This window comes from Esox lucius, chromosome 18, assembly GCF_011004845.1.
Source record: "Esox lucius isolate fEsoLuc1 chromosome 18, fEsoLuc1.pri, whole genome shotgun sequence".
Taxonomy (NCBI): Eukaryota; Metazoa; Chordata; class Actinopteri; order Esociformes; family Esocidae; genus Esox; species Esox lucius.
In genome coordinates this window covers 16,357,017-16,377,500 of record NC_047586.1, presented here as the reverse complement: position 1 = coordinate 16,377,500, position 20,484 = coordinate 16,357,017, and the positions used below count along the sequence as shown (strand labels likewise).

The window sequence follows — 20,484 nt, the reverse complement described above, 5'->3', positions numbered from 1 at the left end:
TGATATCCAATTAACAACAATGGCCGTCGCAACAACTCCATAGTGTCCCCCCTGAAGAACATCTTGCCAAGATATTCTGCGTCTTATTTAACTGCTTGATTAACCAAGATGATCATTCCAGCACCCATGCTAGAGGTTAACCCATTCCCCAGCCAACCACCAGCGAGTCCAGCCTACAACAAGCTGTCACTAAAGTGCAACCAGAAACACCAAACACTAAAAAGTGTACTGTAAAGGTACATTTCACTGTTATTTCTAATAATTTTCACAAACCAGTTATGAAAAATCTAATGACATTGCTAAATGACCAATGGTACAAGAGTTTCAAAACATTTCCACGTTAGCTTAATTGTGATTTCAAATTAGTGGGAAAAAACTCCTAATCTAAATTACTATTTTTCTAAATATAATTTAAAACTGATGCTAGAAACACCGCTATCTTGGAGTGAGGTTATCATAAATCTTAGGAAGGTTTACAGTTAAATTGAACACCTGTACGTTACAAAGAAAACATGCGATGTGAACTGTGACATACAGGTCTTTAAAACTGTAAGTCACACTTCACATTGTATGGAATAGCATTAAATTCAATTTGTCAAGTAGCCATAATGAGTGTTGACAAACAGTGAAGTATTTACTCAGCGACCCTTCTACCCACAAAAATGTGTAAGTAAATATACTTAAATAAAATAGCATACTGTATCCTGTACATACTCAGTGTCGTTCCCTATAACGGAACATTTAATCCTATCAGTAGCTTGGCTATTCACAGGGAGTACCAGCTCTTGGTTGATGTTATGGGTTACAGATTGTTTATGTTTATGCGCATATTGGGACAATTAGCAGCAGATGGCTATTAAACAGGACCAGTGTGGGTGTGATGCGCATGTATGTCTGTAGGTGTGCTATCAGTAAGCATGTGTTCTTGTAAAGTGTGCACGTTTGTCGGTGGGGTGTGTGTATGTGAGTTCATATCCAGTATATTCAATACCAAAGACAGAGAGAGATTTGATAATCGCTGATATTGATAATCTTCAAATTGAACCGAATCGTGGGGACTCAGAATTATTGGTTTCAATTTCATTTTCAGCCAAGTAAGCAGTGAATTACCTGAGTGAGAGCCAGGGAGAGAGAAGCTTCAGACAGGCCATAGATTTTAAACTTAATCGGTCGAGTTTGATAGGGTAATCTAAGGGAAAATTTGAAATAGACAGATTCTGAAGGTAATAGTCCAAGGACCAGTTAAATAGAAGACTTCCAGTATAAAGAGGTTATGACACAACAATACAGTTCATGGCTCAGTCCAATACAGAGGCTAAGATTAGTTTACACTAGTAACATACAAACTCTTTAGGAAGTAGGTTCTCTTAAAGGTTTTGAAAATTGGGTATTGTGGGGAGGTCTGAAGATATCAGAAAGTGTGTATATAATTACAACAACAAAAAATTTATGAGAATATCGCCCCTTCTGACTGACTAGCCCCTTTAAGACTTATTCAGTTCTGTGGGTGTAGGCTAAAGACTTTCACTTAGCTAAGCTCACAGCAGCTAGCAAGCTGGGATATAGTTACTTGTAAACCCTAATTAGCCATCTAATATTTCTGTTTCACATCACAGTTATGCGAAGATATTAAGAACCAGTGTCTATTTAATTAGACACTTTAACGAGTAGCTTGCATCTTAGCTTGAACGATACATCACATCACGTAATTTTTCAATAAAAAAATGAACCCCATTTCCAAATCAACAAATTCCTCCTCTCAAATTAACTTGAAGTTAGAGAGGGGCAATGTATTTAGCTAGTTAACACAGCATTGTAGGATTTATTGCAGCATAATATATATATTTTTTCCTTTACATGCACTATAAAATTATTAAGATAAAATATCTGGTCGACCTCTCCCTCCCCCTGTCTCACTACCTACCTCTCCCTCCCCCTGTCTCTCTCCCTACCTCTCCCTCCACCTGTCTCTATCCCTACCTCTCCTCCCCCTGTCTCTCTCCCTACCTCTCCCTCCCCCTGTCTCACTACCTACCTCTCCCTCCCCCTGTCTCTCTCCCTACCTCTCCCTCCACCTGTCTCTATCCCTACCTCTCCTCCCCCTGTCTCTCTCCCTACCTCTCCCTCCACCTGTCTCTCTCCCTACCTCTCCCTCCCCCTGTCTCACTACCTACCTCTCCCTCCACCTGTCTCTCTCCCTACCTCTCCCTCCCCCTGTCTCTCTCCCTACCTCTCCTCCACCTGTCTCTCTCCCTACCTCTCCCTCCCCCTGTCTCTCTCCCTACCTCTCCCTCCACCTGTCTCTCTCCCTACCTCTCCCTCCCCCTCTCTCTCTCCCTACCTCTCCCTCCCCCTGTCTCTCTCCCTACCTCTCCCTCCACCTGTCTCTCTCCCTACCTCTCCTCCCCCTGTCTCTCTCCCTAACTCTCCCTTCCCCTGTCTCTCTCCCTACCTCTCCCTCCACCTGTCTCACTACCTACCTCTCCCTCCACCTGTCTCTCTCCCTACCTCTCCCTCCACCTGTCTCACTACCTACCTCTCCCTCCACCTGTCTCTCTCCCTACCTCTCCTCCCCCTGTCTCTCTCCCTACCTCTCCCTCCCCCTGTATCTCTCCCTACCTCTCCTCCACCTGTCTCTCTCCCTACCTCTCCCTCCACCTGTCTCACTACCTACCTCTCCCACCGTCTGTCTCCCTGCCTACACCTCCCAGCGTCTCTCTCTCTTTCTCCCCCTACTGTTACTGACCCCACATCTGTCTCTGTCTTGTTACCAAGGCCCGTTTCCCCTGATCGATTTTGATATTTCTTTTCATCAATTACGCCACCTCCCCTATCCTCTTCCCATCTGCTGCCGTATTAGTGTCTCCCCCATCAGGCCTCCAGTCAGAGTTAACTGCATGAACGGCCCATCACCCACTTTTATTATCTCTGATCTGACATCATAAAGGCAGGGGGAAAGCAGGAAGAGTCGGGAACTGAGGACAGAGATCAAACCCTTTGGAGACACTGACCTAGTCCTACTGCCTGCTGAGATTCTTTCATCCGTTGTTCTTGGGCTGTTTATCTCTCCCTTTCTCTCTTTCTTTCCATCTTTGTTGCCACTAATGATACTTTGCTTTCTCTTCTCTTTTTGCTCATGCAGCAACCTAAACCAGTCCCATCTTACCGTTCATTCTTGATTAATGTGAACTGTGTCTTTGTTCAGGGATTATACTCTTGAATGTTTCTGCCACCCTTAAATCTTTCTCCAGAACTGAACTACAAACAAAACTCCTGATACACCTAAAAATTCATTCGGTGTCTCCAAGCACCAAGCACAAGCTAATTTTGCAGTAATTGTGAGGACTTTTTGGGACCAAAATGTATTTACAATTCTTAATCAGATTTTCTTTAACCCCATAACCCTAACCATAACCTTCATTTGAACACTAAACCTAACCTTAAACACAAGCCTTAAAAATAAATGTATTAAAGTAAGGACCGGACATCTGGTCCTCACAAGTATAGCAATACACATGTGCACACGCACGTACTCTCCAATAGCACCCACTTCAAACACAGGAGGGGGAGGAAACAGTGAAAGAGTTGAAGAGCAGAGAGAGTTGTACCTCTGGGCTAACACATCAAGCTCTGCTGGGCTTTGGCTCAGCCACATACAGACCCACCCATTCAATCTCTTTCATCTGTGACTGTCTGCCTGTCTGTCTTAGGGCCACTGTGTGTGTGTTTGTGTGTATGTGTGTGTGTGTGTGTGTGTGTGTGTGTGTGTTTTGTATTTTTAATGCCCAGAGAAAATGGTTTGAATCCAGTGAGAGATACATGTATGTTATGTGTATTAATGAATAAGATATAGAGCATACTAGTGGGAACTGATAGTAACCTGCCATTGATGTACATTATATAATTATGTATTGTTGCAATGCCTAACATACACAGTAATAGAAATTATTTCACAGATTAGTCTTTTTTTTTGTCTCTAGTTAGTTGTCTCAATTGCATTAGAATGTCTGGGTCTTGTACTGGCTCTGGCTGTTCTTGTTTGAATCTAGTCTACTTTGTCTGGTCTGGTCTGGGTTTGGTCTGCTCTGTGTGGTGTGGGTGTGGCCTGGTCAGATAAAGGCTGGTCTAGGTTTGTTTTAGGTTGAGTTTGGATCTGGTCAAATATGGGTCTGGTCAAGTCTGAGTGTGATGTGGTTTCGGAACCGAACTTTCTACAATGTCAATGCATCCATGTTCCTTGCAGGGGTATACCCTGGAACCATAGCTTCCTTGGTCTCTGAGTTGTAGGCAGAACCTCCTTGAGATTATCAGCCTTATATCACACCATCCACGTGCTGTATAACCGACCTCTGACCTCCCCTCTAACAGGAGTGTTTCCAGTTTATCCTGCCGGCGCTGCCCCACGCCATTGACCTGCTCCGGGACGCCGTGGTCAAGATGAAGGAGGCAGTGGACGAGCTGGAGGACCTGCCCTCGCCCCCACCTCCCCTCTCGCCGCCCCCCAACAGCTCGCCGCACCGTCAGACCGAGGACAAGGGTGTGCAGTGTGAGGAAGAGGATGATGAGAAGAAGGACAGCGGTGTGGCGTCCACCGAGGATTCCTCTTCCTCGCACATCACCGCCGCCTCCATCGCCGCCAAGGTAACCAATGGGGAGGTAAGGGACAGCAGGGCGTCCTGGTGGGACGGGGATCTGACCTTTGAAGCTGGGGTCCTTAGCAGCGTCATGAAGCGCGGTTAACCTTTATAACACAGTTATACCCTTTATAACACCCTTTATAACACAGTAATGCGTATTATTATGCACCCACTGAGTCTTGAAGAATATCACTTACAATTGGTCTCATGAGTGCAGTTCAACCTATTAGAACCCAAAATAAATGCTTTTTCAGAAGGTTCGCGTAAAGTGCTAAACGTGTATAATAAGATGAAAACGTTATTAGGCATGTTCGTCAGGTCCTGCTTTCTTTGCTCTGAGATTTAGAGAGTAGTGGCTGTTCTGCAGATCCGTACATATGGGTGGGATGTTATTGTTCAAATTAAGGGTCCCAGCTTTGAAGTACCGGGTCTCCATTCTCCATTCTCCACTTTTCTCCACACTTCTCCCATCGTGGGCACATGCACGTTTTATTTTCCTAGAATAAAAGCACTCTGTTAGTGCAAGCATGGGCTAAAGGGAGTTTCGACGCTAAATCAAGGGAGGTGTGTAATTTCACACTTTTGGAAAAGAGGGGAGAATTGGTAGGTACGCTGTTTGTAATGTATGTACACATACTTGAATTCATTTTTTCCTGAGCTGTATTTCTATGAGTGTACCATGAGCCATGTCTTGTGTCTCACAAAGACATCTCAATCATTCTGGATGCTTAATAAATAGTCGGTCTCCCAAATCTGTCAAAGGAAAATGTTTTTCAGATAGAGGCTGGTGTTTGTGGGTGTTTAATGTTGTTGCGTGTGTGCTTCATCCACTGTGTGTTGGGGTGACTTTGTCCGTTCCCAATGCATGACATAACATGACATAATGATGATTAATACATTATCCTAATGGGTCTGTCTTTTTACCTGTGTTTTTGCCTGCTGTGTGTGTGTGTGTGTGTGTGTGTGCTTGTATAGATCCCAGACAGCATCATCTCCCGGGGTGTTCAGGTCCTCCCCAGAGACACTGCCTCTCTGAGCACAACGCCCTCAGAGTCGCCCCGCGCCCAGGCAACCTCGCGCCTCTCCACCGCCTCTTGCCCCACACCCAAAGTAAGGCCGTCCACATACACACACATGTAGAAGCGCAACGTACACACACACACACACACAGACACGGTTGCATGAGAAACCACATCAAACTAACAGAAATACACAAAGGCAGCATTGCTCTCCACTGGTGTCATCCTCATTGTCTATCTATAGTGTCATCATTGTGCTTTGCCAAACCAAAGTGTGTTTAGTACTGTATGATAGTGGTTGTATGGGGTCTTCTGTGTTTAGTACAGTATAGTAGTGGTTGTATGAAGGTGAAGGGGTCTTCTGTGTTTAGTACTGAATGATAGTGGTTGTATGAAGGGGTCTTCTGTGTTTAGTACTGAATGATAGTGGTTGTATGAAGGGGTCTTCTGTGTTCAGTTCTGTGTGGTTGTGGTTGTATGAAAGGGTCTCCTGGTTTTAGTACTGTATGATAGTGTTTTTATGGGGTCTTCTGTGTTTAGTACTATTTAGTACATATTTCTCTCAAATATTGTTCACAAATCTGTCCAAATCTGGTCCGGGGTGTCTGCAACACATCTCCTTCGCATACAGTTGATCAGTTTGTTGATTGTGGCCTGTGGAATGTTGGTCCACTGCTCTTCAATGGCTGTGCGAAGTTGCTGGATATTGGCAGGACCTGGAACACGCTGTTGTATATGCCGATCCAGAGCATCCCAAACATGCTCAATGGGTGACATGTCCGGTGAGTATGCTGGCCATGCAAGAACTGGGATGTTTTCAGCTTCCAAGAATTGTGTACAGATCCTTGCAACATGAGGTCGTGCATTATCATGCTGCAACATGAGGTGATGGTCATGGATGAATGGCACAACAATGAGCCTCAGGATCTCGTCACGGTATCTCTGTGCATTCAAAATGCCATCAATAAAATGCAACTGTGTTCATTGTCCAACACACGCCTGCCCATACCATAACCCCACCGCCACCATGGGCCACTCCATCCACAACGTTGACATCAGCAAACCGCTCACCCACACAACGCCATACACGCTGTCTGCCATCTGCCCTGTACAGTGAAAACTGGGATTCATCCGTGAAGAAAACATCCCTCCAAAGTGCCAGACACCATCGAATGTGAGCACTTGCCCACTCAAGTTGGTTACAACAACAAACTGCAGTCAGGTCGAGACCCCAATGAGGACGACGAGCATGCAGATGAGCTTCCCTGAGACGGTTTCTGACAGTTTGTGCAGAAATTCTTTGGTTATGCAAACAGATTGTGGCAGCAGCTGTCCAGGTGCCTAGTCTCAGACAATCTTGGAGGTGAAGATGCTGGATGTGGAGGTCCTGGGATGGTGTGGTTACATGTGGTCTGTGGTTGTGAGGCCGGTTGGAAGTACTACCAAATTCTCTGAAAAGCCTTTGGAGACGGCTTATGGTAGAGAAATGAACATTCAATTTCACGGACAACAGCTCTGGTGGACATTCCTGCAGTCAGTAGGCCAACTGCACACTCCCTCAAAACTTACGACATCTGTGGCATTGTGCTGTGATATGGAACTGCACATTTTAGAATGACCTTTTATTGTGGCCGGCCTAAGGCACACCTGTGCAATAATCATGCTGTCTAAGCAGCATCTTGATATGCCACACCTGTGAGGTGGATTGATTATCTTGGCAAAGAAGTGCTCACTAACACAGATTTAGACAGATTTGTGAACAATATTTGAGAGAAATAGGCCTTTTGTATACCTAAAGGAAGTCTTAGATCTTTGAGTTCAGCTCATGATAAATGGGGGCTAAAACAGAAGTGTTGCGTTTATAATTTAGTTCAGTGTATCTGATAGTAGTTGTATGAAGAGGCCTTCTGTGTTTAATATTGTGCCGTAGTGGTTTTATGGATTTGTCTGTGTTTTGTACTATATGGTACTGGTTGTGTTGAGTCTTCTGTGTTTAGTACTGTATGATAGTAGTCGTATGAAGGGGTCTTCTGTGTTAAGTTCTGTGTGGTTGTGGTTGTATGAAGTGGTCTTCTGGGTTTAGTACTTGTGTGATAGTGTTTTTATGGGGTCTTCTGTGTTTAGTACTGTATGGTACTGGATGCTTGAAGGGGTCTTATGTGTTTAGTACTATATGGTAGGGGTCCTTTGAAGGGGTCTTCTGTGTTTAGTACTTTGTGGTAGTGGTTGTATGAACTGGTCTTCTGTGTTTAGTGCTGTATGGTACTGTTTTTTTGAAGGTGTCTTCTGTGTTTAGTGCTTTATGGTAACGGTTGTATGAAGGTGTCTTCTGTGTTTAGTGCTTTATGGTAGCGGTTGTATGAAGGTGTCTTCTGTGTTTAGTGCTTTATGGTAGCGGTTGTATGAAGGGGTCTTCTGTGTTTAGTGCTGTATGGTAGCGGTTGTATGAAGGGGTCTTCTGTGTTTAGTGCTGTATGGTAGCGGTTGTATGAAGGGGTCTTCTGTGTTTAGTACTATATGGTAGGGGTCCTTTGAAGGGGTCTTCTGTGTTTAGTACTTTGTGGTAGTGGTTGTATGAACTGGTCTTCTGTGTTTAGTGCTGTATGGTACTGTTTTTTTGAAGGTTTCTTCTGTTTTTAGTGCTTTATGGTAGCGGTTGTATGAAGGTGTCTTCTGTGTTTAGTGCTTTATGGTAGCGGTTGTATGAAGGTGTCTTCTGTGTTTAGTGCTTTATGGTAGCGGTTGTATGAAGGGGTCTTCTGTGTTTAGTGCTGTATGGTAGCGGTTGTATGAAGGGGTCTTTTGTGTTTAGTGCTGCATGGTAGCGGTTGTATGAAGGGGTCTTCTGTGTTTAGTGCTGTATGGTAGTGGTTGTATAAAGGGGTCTTCTGTGTTTAGTACTGTATGGTAGCGGTTGTATAAAGGGGTCTTCTGTGTTTAGTGCTGTATGGTAGCGGTTGTATGAAGGGGTCTTCTGTGTTTAGTGCTGTATGGTAGCGGTTGTATGAAGGTGTCTTCTGTGTTTAGTGCTTTATGGTAGCGGTTGTATGAAGGGGTCTTCTGTGTTTAGTGCTGTATGGTAGCGGTTGTATGAAGGGGTCTTTTGTGTTTAGTGCTGCATGGTAGCGGTTGTATGAAGGGGTCTTCTGTGTTTAGTGCTGTATGGTAGTGGTTGTATAAAGGGGTCTTCTGTGTTTAGTACTGTATGGTAGCGGTTGTATAAAGGGGTCTTCTGTGTTTAGTGCTGTATGGTAGCGGTTGTATGAAGGGGTCTTCTGTGTTTAGTGCTGTATGGTAGCGGTTGTATAAAGGGGTCTTCTTTATTACTGAATGATAGTGTGTTTATGTACTGAATGTGTGTCCTTGTCTGTGTGGGCTACGTTGGTTATCCTTTCAAATTCAGTTTATTGAATTAGCCCCCCACCGATGCCACATACACGCACACACCTTTAGACCACGGGTGGCTGTCGGAACAGTAGAAGTGGCAAGTCACATAGCATCAGTAGGAGTCAGAGAGTATTTAAGTATTTAAGGTGCAATCTGTAAGCATTATCAGAGTGAAGGATTTTATTTATTCTATTGGTGTTATGCTCCTTGAACATGACTATACTTACTGAGTGATAGTTTCTATATCAGCACTGCCTGTGTACAACCGTGTTTTTTTAGGTGTCATACTACGAGCAGGTGCTTACAGTTTAACACCTCCAATAGCGCAGGTGCTAGCCCATACATCCTGGTGGAGCATGCAGTATGATAAGAAGCAGAAAGCCTTGCAGAGACATGCTTCGGTGGACATGATTTTAACTTTGACTCCTCCAAAGCAGCTCTAGGCTTCTGCGATGAGGCAAGGCAAATAGCTTTTAGAAATTGGAAAGGAAGATCTGAATAATACTGGGAGGAAAATAAATTCTAGGTTGGGCCCGTGTGGTGGACTAAGACACTGCCACCTGAACTCAATAACACTGCAGCGCTGGTCGGAGTCCATTTGTACTCATTCTATGTTTGACCACCAATGTGGCTGCAGTGTATGGAGAATGTTTATAACCATGGCAACGCCGCTACTGATGGCCAAGGTGGAGTCTGTGAATAGTGTCTGCAGACCTGGTTCTTAAGACTATTCCAGTTACTTCAATTAACCTTCATAGAAATGTATAAAGTATTTAGATAAGCTTTTTGTATGTAAAAAAAAACAACAGCAACAGTAAAACAGTTGCATATTGCAATCTGTTGGAAAATACTATTAGACATATTTGGAGGTATTAGATGTGTTAGAGTTAAATTGTAAATAACTTATAGCACTTCCAACTCACTAATATATATATATATCTGTAATTAATGTCCCACTACCAACTCACTGATATATATATCTGTAATTAATGTCCCACTACCAACTCACTGATATATATATATCTGTAATTAATGTCCCACTACCAACTCACTAATATATACATATCTGGAGTTAATGTCCCACTTTGAGGAGCTGCGTCTTTTGAAGAGCTATCTTTAACATACATTCTAGAACCACACAATTCAGCACAACGTTGTTTGCATGTGCAGGCTCCTTCACAGCACATGTTCTCACAGGTCTTCATATGAAGCAGAAACAGCTTCTGCACTGCCACATACACACACGCACACACACACACACATATATATATATATACACACACAGAGAGACAGTCCCCCAGACGCAATGTCCAAACCTGTCTGTCTACACAGCCCAAGAGCTGGGGGCACATACACAAACACACACACACACACACACACATACACACGCACACACTATGGTAAGGAGTGTAATGCAGGCCATTTTCCACAGGAGTGTAGTTCTACTCTTCCACTCCTTTGAGCATTAGTGCAGTTAGTTACATAATTGTAGAGTTTGGATTAATGAAGCATATGGGAATTGGGAGGGGGACTTGGTGAGGGTGTCGACAGTTAGGAGGTTCTGATACTCCTCTCTCTCTCTCTGTGTCCTAAAGGCAAGTGGAAAGTCTGAAACCTCGCATACACAGACACGCTAACCATACATGAATACAATCAGAGTCTCTACACATGGAAACACTGTGTCCTAAAAACCAGAACGGAATGTATCGTATTGGATCCCTCCATAGGAAATGAGCCTAACATTGCTGTAACTCTTGACATTTGACCTTAACAGAATCCATGTCAAATGCACCGAACAACACAGTGTCATCCTACACAATGAAAGTCTTATGAAATGGCACCCGACATCTACATAGTGAGAGTCAAGAGGAACAGTATATAAGCAAAAGAATATAGTCAGACAGTAAATAATAAATAGAATAAAGCAACAATATACATAACACTGTACACTAGCAGCAATTTAAAAAAGAGTACTATAAACTAGCAGCAATCTGGGTAGTGTTATTGAACATTTAGATATAGCAAGTATGGCAGTAATATACATAGCCGTGAGAACTATCAGCAATTGATAGAGTTGTTGCATATTATAGATACATATGAGTGCAATAAGCTTATGAATGGTGGCATAGCACACTACAACTATGTAGTGAGAATTAAGAATAAAAATGTACACACAGCAAAAGATATAGCAAGAGGATAAAACATTAATATACACTCACCTAAAGGATTATTAGGAACACCTGTTCTATTTCTCATGAATGCAATTATCTAATCAACCAATCACATGGCAGTTGCTTCAATGCATTTAGGGGTGTGGTCCTGGTCAAGACAATCTCCTGATCTCCAAACTGAATGTCAGAATGGGAAAGAAAGGTGATTTAAGCAATTTTGAGCGTGGCATGGTTGTTGGTGCCAGACAGGCCGGTCTGAGTATTTCACAATCTGCTCAGTTACTGGGATTTTCACGCACAACCATTTCTAGGGTTTACACAGAATGGTGTGAAAAGGGAAAAACATCCAGTATGCGGCAGTCCTGTGGGCGAAAATGCTTTGTTGATGCTAGAGCTCAGAGGAGAATTGGCCGACTGATTCAAGCTGATAGAAGAGCAACTTTGACTGAAATAACCACTTGTTACAACCGAGGTATGCAGCAAAGCATTTGTGAAGCCACAACACGCACAACCTTGAGGCGGATGGGCTACAAGAGCAAAAGATCCCACCGGGTACCACTCATCTCCACTACAAATAGGAAAAAGAGGCTACAATTTGCACAAGCTCACCAAAATTGGACAGTTGAAGACTGGAAGAATGTTGCCTGGTCTGATGAGTCTCGATTTCTGTTGAGACATTCAGATGGTAGAGTCAGAATTTGGCGTAAAAACAGAATGAGAACATGGATCCATCATGCCTTGTTACCACTGTGCAGGCTGGTGGTGGTGGTGTAATGGTGTGGGGGATGTTTTCTTGGCACACTTTAGGCCCCTTAGTGCCAATTGGGCATCGTTTAAATGTCACGGCCTACCTGAGCATTGTTTCTGACCATGTCCATCCCTTTATGACCACCATGTACCCATCCTCTGATGGCTACTTCCAGCAGGATAATGCACCATGTCACAAAGCTCGAATCATTTCAAATTGGTTTCTTGAACATGACAATGAGTTCACTGTACTGAAATGGCCCCCACAGTCACCAGATCTCAACCCAATAGAGCATCTTTGGGATGTGGTGGAACGGGAGCTTCGTGCCCTGAATGTGCATCCCATAAATTTCCATCAACTTTCAGCACCTTGTTGAATCAATGCCACGTAGAATTAAGGCAGTTCTGAAGGCGAAAGGGGGTCAAACACAGTATTAGTATGGTGTTCCTAATAACCCTTTAGGTGAGTGTATATAACACTGTACATAGCAGCAGTTTAAAAAGAGTACTGTTAACTAGCAGCAATATTGGTAGTAGTATTTGATATTCTAGATATGGCTTCTATGGCAGTAATATACCTATAAAATTTTAACTAGCAAAGGTCGCACTTACCATAACCTATGACACTTAACCTTACCATAACCTACATGGATCTAAATCACACCACCAACCCTTCTTGGTTCATCTGACAAGATATTTAACAACATTATACTTATCCCTGTATAGTGCCTCAATCTTCCAGAGCCCAACCAAAGAAGCCTTTTTGTAATAGATCATTAATAATAATCTAAAATCTTTAGGTTGAAAAGAATATATTTCTTAGGCCAGATTTGCACTAGGGTAGTTTTGGAGTGTTCTGTGCTGGGATTGCTGTTACTGCCAGCAAGATATCGAATTATTTGTGATTGGTCCATTAAAATCCATTTAAACCCATCGGTCACATTTGCAAGGAAAAGATTTACACTGTGTGGAGAGCATACGAGCTAATGGCAAACGAGGGGTAAGTATAACCTATACATTCATTTACAACTGATACACATATTTAGATGTCCTGTAGAAGCAGAGGCTGTGGGCTGGGTGCTGACATTTGGTCTTGATTGACCTGTACTCCTCACTGGCCCTCTGTCTACCGGAATAAATACATTTTGGAATAGCTTCCTTGCCCTGGAGTAGGACTTTCTCTTTCTGATGACCATACAGTGCATTGCAGATGGAGGCGGTGAGGGTGGAATCAACGGACGTTTAAAGTCACATCAGGATTGGCTTGGAGGTCACATTTCAAATCCCAGAGCTGACAATGGAAAATATAATCTTGGGCACTCTACACAGAAGGTCCTGTGCAGAGTGTATTTTCAGAAGGTCCTGTGCAGAGTGTATTTTCAGAAGGTCCTGTGCAGAGTGTATTTTCAGAAAGTCCTGTGCAGAGTGTTTTTTCAGAAGGTCCTGTGCAGAGTGTATTTTCAGAAAGTCCTGTGCAGAGTGTTTTTTCAGAAGGTCCTGTGCAGAGTGTATTTTCAGAAGGTCCTGTGCAGAGTGTATTTTTCAGAAGGTCCTGTGCAGAGTGTGTTTTCAGAAGGTCCTGTGCAGAGGGTATTTTCAGAAGGTCCTGTGTAGGGAGTATTTTCAGGAAGTCCTGTGTAGGGAATATTTTCAGCCAGCTACAGTCTGGAAATGACTCTGATTACATTTGTTCACACTTTTGCAGTGTCATCAGCTGTTGTACAATATGATAGAAAACACAGGAAACATTGAATGTGTCTGGGCCAGAAATGGGAAAGCCGACTGGCATCTTAACAGCTTTCATGCTGCATCAGCAGTGCGGAGACAGATTTTGTGTTGCTTAACTTGGTTTTAAACACTCTCCCTGGCTGCCATGCTTGGCTGTACAGGAGGCCTCCTGAGCTAATGGTCTTCCAATAGCCTTTTGATGAATGCTTTTGATGTATGGCATTGGAGCCAAGGCTTATTCAAGCTATTTCCTTATTCCTCCTCCTGATCCTCTGGGAGAGAGTGAGTCACAGTCAGAAGATGGTTATATACAGATCCCTTTCTTGACCTCTGGCTCCTTCATCTTAGAGAAGGTATGGGTGTCATAGACACACACCAAACACTAACACCACACACAGACACACACCACACACTAACACCACACACAGACACACACCAAACACTAACACCACACACAGTCACACATCACACTCAAACACACTTATTAATTCTGTATACACACACAAAGTTTAAAAACACACATGTAAAGCTGTGAGTAAATACACATTCAAACAAAGATAGCGCAGACAGACACAAACACATAAATAGTCACACAACCCTGCACACACATTAACATACATCCAATCACAGTGCATTATCATACAGGACTGTAGTCAATTACTTAAACAGAGATGGACTGTCTGGAACACATTGTGTGTAATATAGATCTCTGTCTGTAGTATAGGGCTGTCTGTAGCACTGTGTCTCTAGTATTGAGTTGTCTGTAACAAAGTGTCTGCAGTACAGATCTTTGTCTGTAATACAGGGTCTGTAGTATAGGTTATTGTCTACAACACAGTGTCTGTATTACATATCTGTCTGTTACACAGTGTCTGTATTACATATCTGTCTGTTACACAGTGTCTGTATTATAGATCTGTCTGTTACACAGTGTATGTATTATAGATCTGTCTGTTACACAGTGTCTGTATTACATATCTGTCTGTTACACAGTGTCTGTATTATAGATCTGTCGGTTACACAGTGTCCGTAGTATAGATCTGTCTGTTACACATTGTCTGTATTATAGATCAGTCTGTTACACATTGTCCGTAGTATAGGTCTGTCTGTTACACAGTGTCTGTAGTATAGATCTGTCTGTTACACATTGTATGTATTATAGATCTGTCTGTTACACAGTGTCTGTATTATAGATCTGTCTGTTACACAGTGTCTGTAGTATAGATCTGTCTGTTACACATTGTATGTATTATAGATCTGTCTCTTACACAGTGTCTGTATTATAGATCTGCCGCTGCCACAACACTTGTTCACTCTCCCCAACTATTCTCTCCTCAGTTCTGTCATGTATCCCATCTCCTAAATCTTTCTTCCTTCTATGTGCTGAGTCTGCCCTCTGCGCTTTCCAAGAACGATGCCTTTAACTGTCCCCTTTCCACCCAGCCAGCATGGCCATCCCTACCTGTTACGTGACTCGCTACACGCTCACCTCTCACGCTCACACTTCTGCTTGAGTGAGAATGAAGGAAAACAAACCTCCAGAATGACCTGGCATCCTACCAATCCCTACCTGTTGCCTTGTCTTCCTCCTTATCTGCTGCTAAAGCTTCTACCACATGAAACTCCAGGCTTCTTCTTCTAACCCCAGCAAACATATTTCCGCCTTCTCCTCACTCCTGAACCCTCTACCCCTCCTCTGCCATCTTCCCGGTCTGTAGATGACTCTTTCATCCGCTTTCAAAAGAAAGTTGACAATGACCGCACCTAATTCACTCAGCCTTGCCCGCCCACTTGTCGCTCACACGCCGAACGTGTCCACGCATTAATCGCATTTTCCGTGCTTGTGCAGCTAGTGATGGCTGGCCGCCCAAAACCATGCTGTCTTGACCCGATCTCCTCCTCTTTCCTCCCGATCATCTCAGGAGACCTTCTCCCATTCTTCACCTCCCTCATCAACTCGCATTCTCTTTCACCCTCTCTAATTTGGATGTTGGCCCACCACTACTTTCACAGGAAGGATTGTCCAGTCCAGGACATGTCCATCATGGTCCACGACTGCACAGAATCCTCCTCCCAGAGTGCAAAGAACCTTAGCGTTATTAGCGAAAATACACTGTTATTCCTCAAGGCAGTGACTCACTCCTGCAGGTTCATGCTCTACAACGTTCGTAGATTATGACCGTACCTCACTTAGGAAGCAGCACATACTTCTCCAGGCTCTTGTCATATCTGGAATACTGCAACTCATTCTTGGTTTGGATCCCGTGTGCAGCCAAACCCCTGTAAACCCTTCAGAATGTAAGTAAGAACCATAGCCTGGCTGGTGTTCAACCTTCCAAAGTTCTCCCATGTCAATCCGCTTCTTTGCAATTTACACTGGCTTCCAGTTGAAGCTCAAACTGGCTTCCAGGGAATGGTTCTTACTTACAGAGCAACAAGAAGAGCTGCTCATCCCTACCTTCAGGCAATGCTCAAATCCACCTCCCAACACAGTCTCTTCATTCAGACACCTCACATGGAATTACTGGAATCAAATGGTGTGTGGTTAACATGACAGAATGTAGTGGAGATATTTTCCTATCCCAAAGGTGGGTGAAAGTTTGTACTATAGTGATGCACGTCTAGAGAGTTGTTTGCTAATAGTGACTACGATTAGCTGATGTTTGTAATGGCTGTTTAATGAAACACAGTGGAATGCAGTTTTCTTAGCCCTCAGATAATTCCAGGGTGACGAGGTGGTGGTGGCCAGTCCTCCTTGGAGTGTGCCTGGTTAGAGGGTGACAGTGTTAGTGTCCTCTGCTCAGGACACTGTTGGACCGAGGTGCCAAGCAGCCTTGCTCCTTCTGTCCTTCCCTTCCTCAAACTCTGTCTCTCCCTCCTTCCATCTCTCCATTGGCAGGGGATTTGTGTATGCGGTGTGTGCGCTTTGGACAGAATTCAGAGGACTCTGTACCTACTCTGACTCTCCCTCCCTTTGCACACAATCTCTCTCTCAAACAGACACACACATGCAAACGCTCATTTTGAGAATGTCACTGGAGACACGGGTGGGGGTTTGGTTGGGGTGTGTGTCTGTCCCCTGCAGTGAGTGAAGGGTCTTTGCTATGGAGCCATCAAGTTGACGCTAGGACAAGGAGGCTGTTATGCCTTTACAGCCTGTGTCATCATTCAGAAAGGCTTCATCTCCTGTGGAACTCATGCACATACGGCTGTGTGTCCCCATCTATAGGACAGCAGGGCTGGGTTAGTGGCACAGTGTGCTTCTGATAGTCCTCCTCTTCTAGCCCAGGAAGGCTTGTAAAACTGATTCCTCCTTGACCCACCGGAGGTGTGTAGGATTGATGAGAGAGACAGACAGGAAAAAAGGATACAGGGTGATAAAAGAGTGAGAGAAAGCAGGACAGAGAGAAAGAGAGAGAGAATGAAAGATGGAGTGAAAGATATGGAATGAATATAGATGAGAGAAGGGGACAGAAAGAGTGATGGAGACAGAAGTAGGAAGTGATAGATAGGGTATGAGATGGGGAGAGGGAAAGATGAATAAATGGCTAAAAGAAAATGAAAAAAGTGAGGGAAAGTTAAGCAAAATGTGAGGTTATTGTCAGAGCAGTGCTTTGTCTTCGAGGAGAAAGGCCTCTGCTGCATTGTCTATCTGTCTGTCTGTCTCCCTCTGTTTGTCTGTCTCCCTCTGTTTGTCTGTCTCTATCTGTCTGTCTGTCTCTGTCTATCATTCTGTATCTGTCTGTCTCTCTCTATCTGTCTGCCTCTCTGTCTGTATACCTCTGTCTGTATCCCTCTGTCTGTATCCCACTCTCTCTCTCTCTCTCTGTCTCTCTGTATCTCTCTGTCTGTTTGTCTCTCTCTATCTTTCTGTCTATCTGTATCTCTGTCTGACTCCCTCTATCTCTCTCTCTGTCTCTCTGTCTGTCTCTTTGTCTGTATCTCTGTCTGTGTCTCTCTATCTGTCTGTCTGTATCTCTGTCTGACTCCCTCTATCTTTCTCTCTGTCTCTCTCTCTCTCCCTCTGTCCTGTTCTGCCCTTGTACTATCTTCACAATGTGTGTGAGCCTGCTCGCTTCCTTATATCAGCCTTGATAATGGTACTCCTCCCCCGCTACTCTGCCACTGCAATCAGTACAGGGAGGGAGGGAGTAGAGGGACAGGGGATGGACAGTATCATCTCCTCTTCTATGTAAAGACAGACGGACACATAGACACTGCACACACCTCCTCCTTCTTTCTTTGTTACCCCGCCTCTCCCTCGCTCTGCCTCTGTTTCTTCTCCTGCTGCTCTCTGGTGCACACTACTCCCTGTCTGTCTCCCTGTCTGTCAATACCGTCTTCTCTCTCTAGTTCTCTCTTCCTCCTTCCGCTCGCTCCGTCGCTCACACGTACTCTCGGATCGCCTGTGTGTTAGTGAGCGTGCGCGTGCGTGTGTGTGTGTTGGTGTGTGTGTGCGCGCGCACGCACATGTTGAAGGGCTGACTCAGTGCAGACTCCACTATGAGCATGGTAAGTAGTGTGTTTCCTCTCGCGTTTTCAGAGTGTGTCGTTAGGAGTGTGTCGTTAGGAGTGTGTCGTTAGGAGTGTGTCGTTAGGAGTGTGTCGTTAGGAGTGTGTCGTTAGGAGTGTGTCGTTAGGAGTGTGTCGTTAGGAGTGTGTCGTTAGGAGTGTGTCGTTAGGAGTGTGTCGTTAGGAGTGTGTCGTTAGGAGTGTGTCTTTAGGAGTGTGTCTTTAGGAGTGTGTGTTTTGGAGTTTGCGTTAGGAGAGTACATTCTGCCGAGTGGGTGACAGTTTACCTGTCAGTATTTGTGTATGGACCTGTTTGTGTAACTACTATGCATGCCTGTGGACGTTTACGCGCATGCTTGAGTGTGATGATGACGATGACGATGGCTGTGAGGATGGGGCTGATGGAGTTAGGCACAGTGGTGATGGGGCTGATGGGGTTAGGGACAGTGGTGATGGGGCTGATGGGGTTAGGGACAGTGGTGATGGGGCTGTTGGGGTTAGGGACAGTGGTGATGGGGCTGTTGGGGTTAGGGACAGTGGTGATGGGGCTGTTGGGGTTAGGGACAGTGGTGATGGGGCTGATGGGGTTAGGGACAGTGGTGATGGGGCTGATGGGGTTAGGGACAGTGGTGATGGGGCTGTTGGGGTTAGGGACAGTGGTGATGGGGCTGATGGGGTTAGGGACAGTGGTGATCTGGCTGATGGGGTTAGGGACAGTGGTGATGGGGCTGTTGGGGTTAGGGACAGTGGTGATGGGGCTGTTGGGGTTAGGGACAGTGGTGATGGGGCTGTTGGGGTTAGGGACAGTGGTGATGGGGCTGTTGGGGTTAGGGACAGTGGTGATGGGGCTGATGGGGTTAGAGACAGTGGTGATGGGGCTGATGGGGTTAGGGACAGTGGTGATGGGGCTGTTGGGGTTAGGGACAGTGGTGATGGGGCTGTTGGGGTTAGGGACAGTGGTGATGGGGCTGTTGGGGTTAGGGACAGTGGTGATGGGGCTGATGGGGTTAGGGACAGTGGTGATGGGGCTGATGGGGTTAGGGACAGTGGTGATGGGGCTGTTGGGGTTAGGGACAGTGGTGATGGGGCTGATGGGGTTAGGGACAGTGGTGATCTGGCTGATGGGGTTAGGGACAGTGGTGATGGGGCTGTTGGGGTTAGGGACAGTGGTGATGGGGCTGTTGGGGTTAGGGACAGTGGTGATGGGGCTGTTGGGGTTAGGGACAGTGGTGATGGGGCTGTTGGGGTTAGGGACAGTGGTGATGGGGCTGATGGGGTTAGAGACAGTGGTGATGGGGCTGCATGAAGCTAGGACACACCAGGGGAGGAGAGGGGGAGGGGTGAAGGGACATACTACGTATCCTGACTGCAGGCATTGGTGTTAAGGAGGAGGGGGAGGAGGAGTCATGTGCCTGGTTTGGTGGCTGCGTCTCTGCAGTGTGTGTGTGAGAGAGAGAGAGAGAGAGAGAGAGAGAGAGCAAGAACTGAAGCTCACATAAAGAGAGAGGGAGCGAGAACAGCGAGGCTGTCCGAGGAAATGGCAGTGCTGCTGGGTCTAAACACACACATACACACACTCCCCATAGCCTGGTAAAAACACATGAGGTGACAGTAGACCCTAGGGTTAGACATCATGACCTAGGCTAGTAGGGGACTAGATGATGGGTAGAAAGGTAAACACGCGATAAATGCATGTTAATGCTGTCAGTTTGAAGACCAACGGTGGCTGGAGGTGCAGTGACACATTAACTAATTACAACTGGAAAGAGCAATGGAGTTCCTTAAAGGGGAACACCAGTCAGCTCAGATCCTCCATCTGAACAGTCCTCACCTTGCCAGCCAATCATTGGTTTAGAGGACCAAAAAAGTGACCCCCAGATTTTTGCCTTTTGAAACAGTCAGTGAAATTCATCCCCATTTGAAAACCACCTGTTGGTTGAAGTCTCTTTTTGAGAATAAATCCCCTTCAAGGTATAATAAGAAATGTTCGGTACCTATGGGGTGTTAAAATGTGTCCGGTGAAGTCTGTCTTCGATTTCTCTGGGCTGTGATATGGTAAGAAGAAAATATTTGATCAAAGTAAAAGCCTCTTTTGACTGCTGGATGATGCAGCCTTTCTCCATCTGTTTGGCTTCAAACCCGATGTCCATATGGGTCCATTGGCTGGAGCTCAAAATAAGACACACGTTGCACACTAAATCAACATCATTTTGCATGAGAATTGTGTGTGTTGGTGTTAGAATGTGCGCCCACTCCAATATTCTGTGAGTGTGTGTGTGTGCA

General features: G+C 44.9%; 1 protein-coding gene across 15 annotated transcripts in view; it reads left to right on the top strand.

The window, feature by feature from the left end:
- The window catches only part of gphnb (gephyrin b), an 82,578-nt gene that overhangs the window by 39,298 nt on the left and 22,796 nt on the right, over window positions 1-20,484 (top strand). For 12 of the 15 annotated variants that reach the window (XM_034287866.1, XM_020056454.3, XM_034287869.1 and 9 more), the window contains exons 7-8: window positions 4,369-4,656; window positions 5,613-5,747. In XM_034287866.1, coding sequence (XP_034143757.1) covers window positions 4,369-4,656; window positions 5,613-5,747 — 423 coding nt within the window. The remainder of the gene's footprint in view (window positions 1-4,368; window positions 4,657-5,612; window positions 5,748-20,484) is intronic. The other 3 variants (XM_034287864.1, XM_010882532.4, XM_010882533.4) reach the window with 1 other exon arrangement.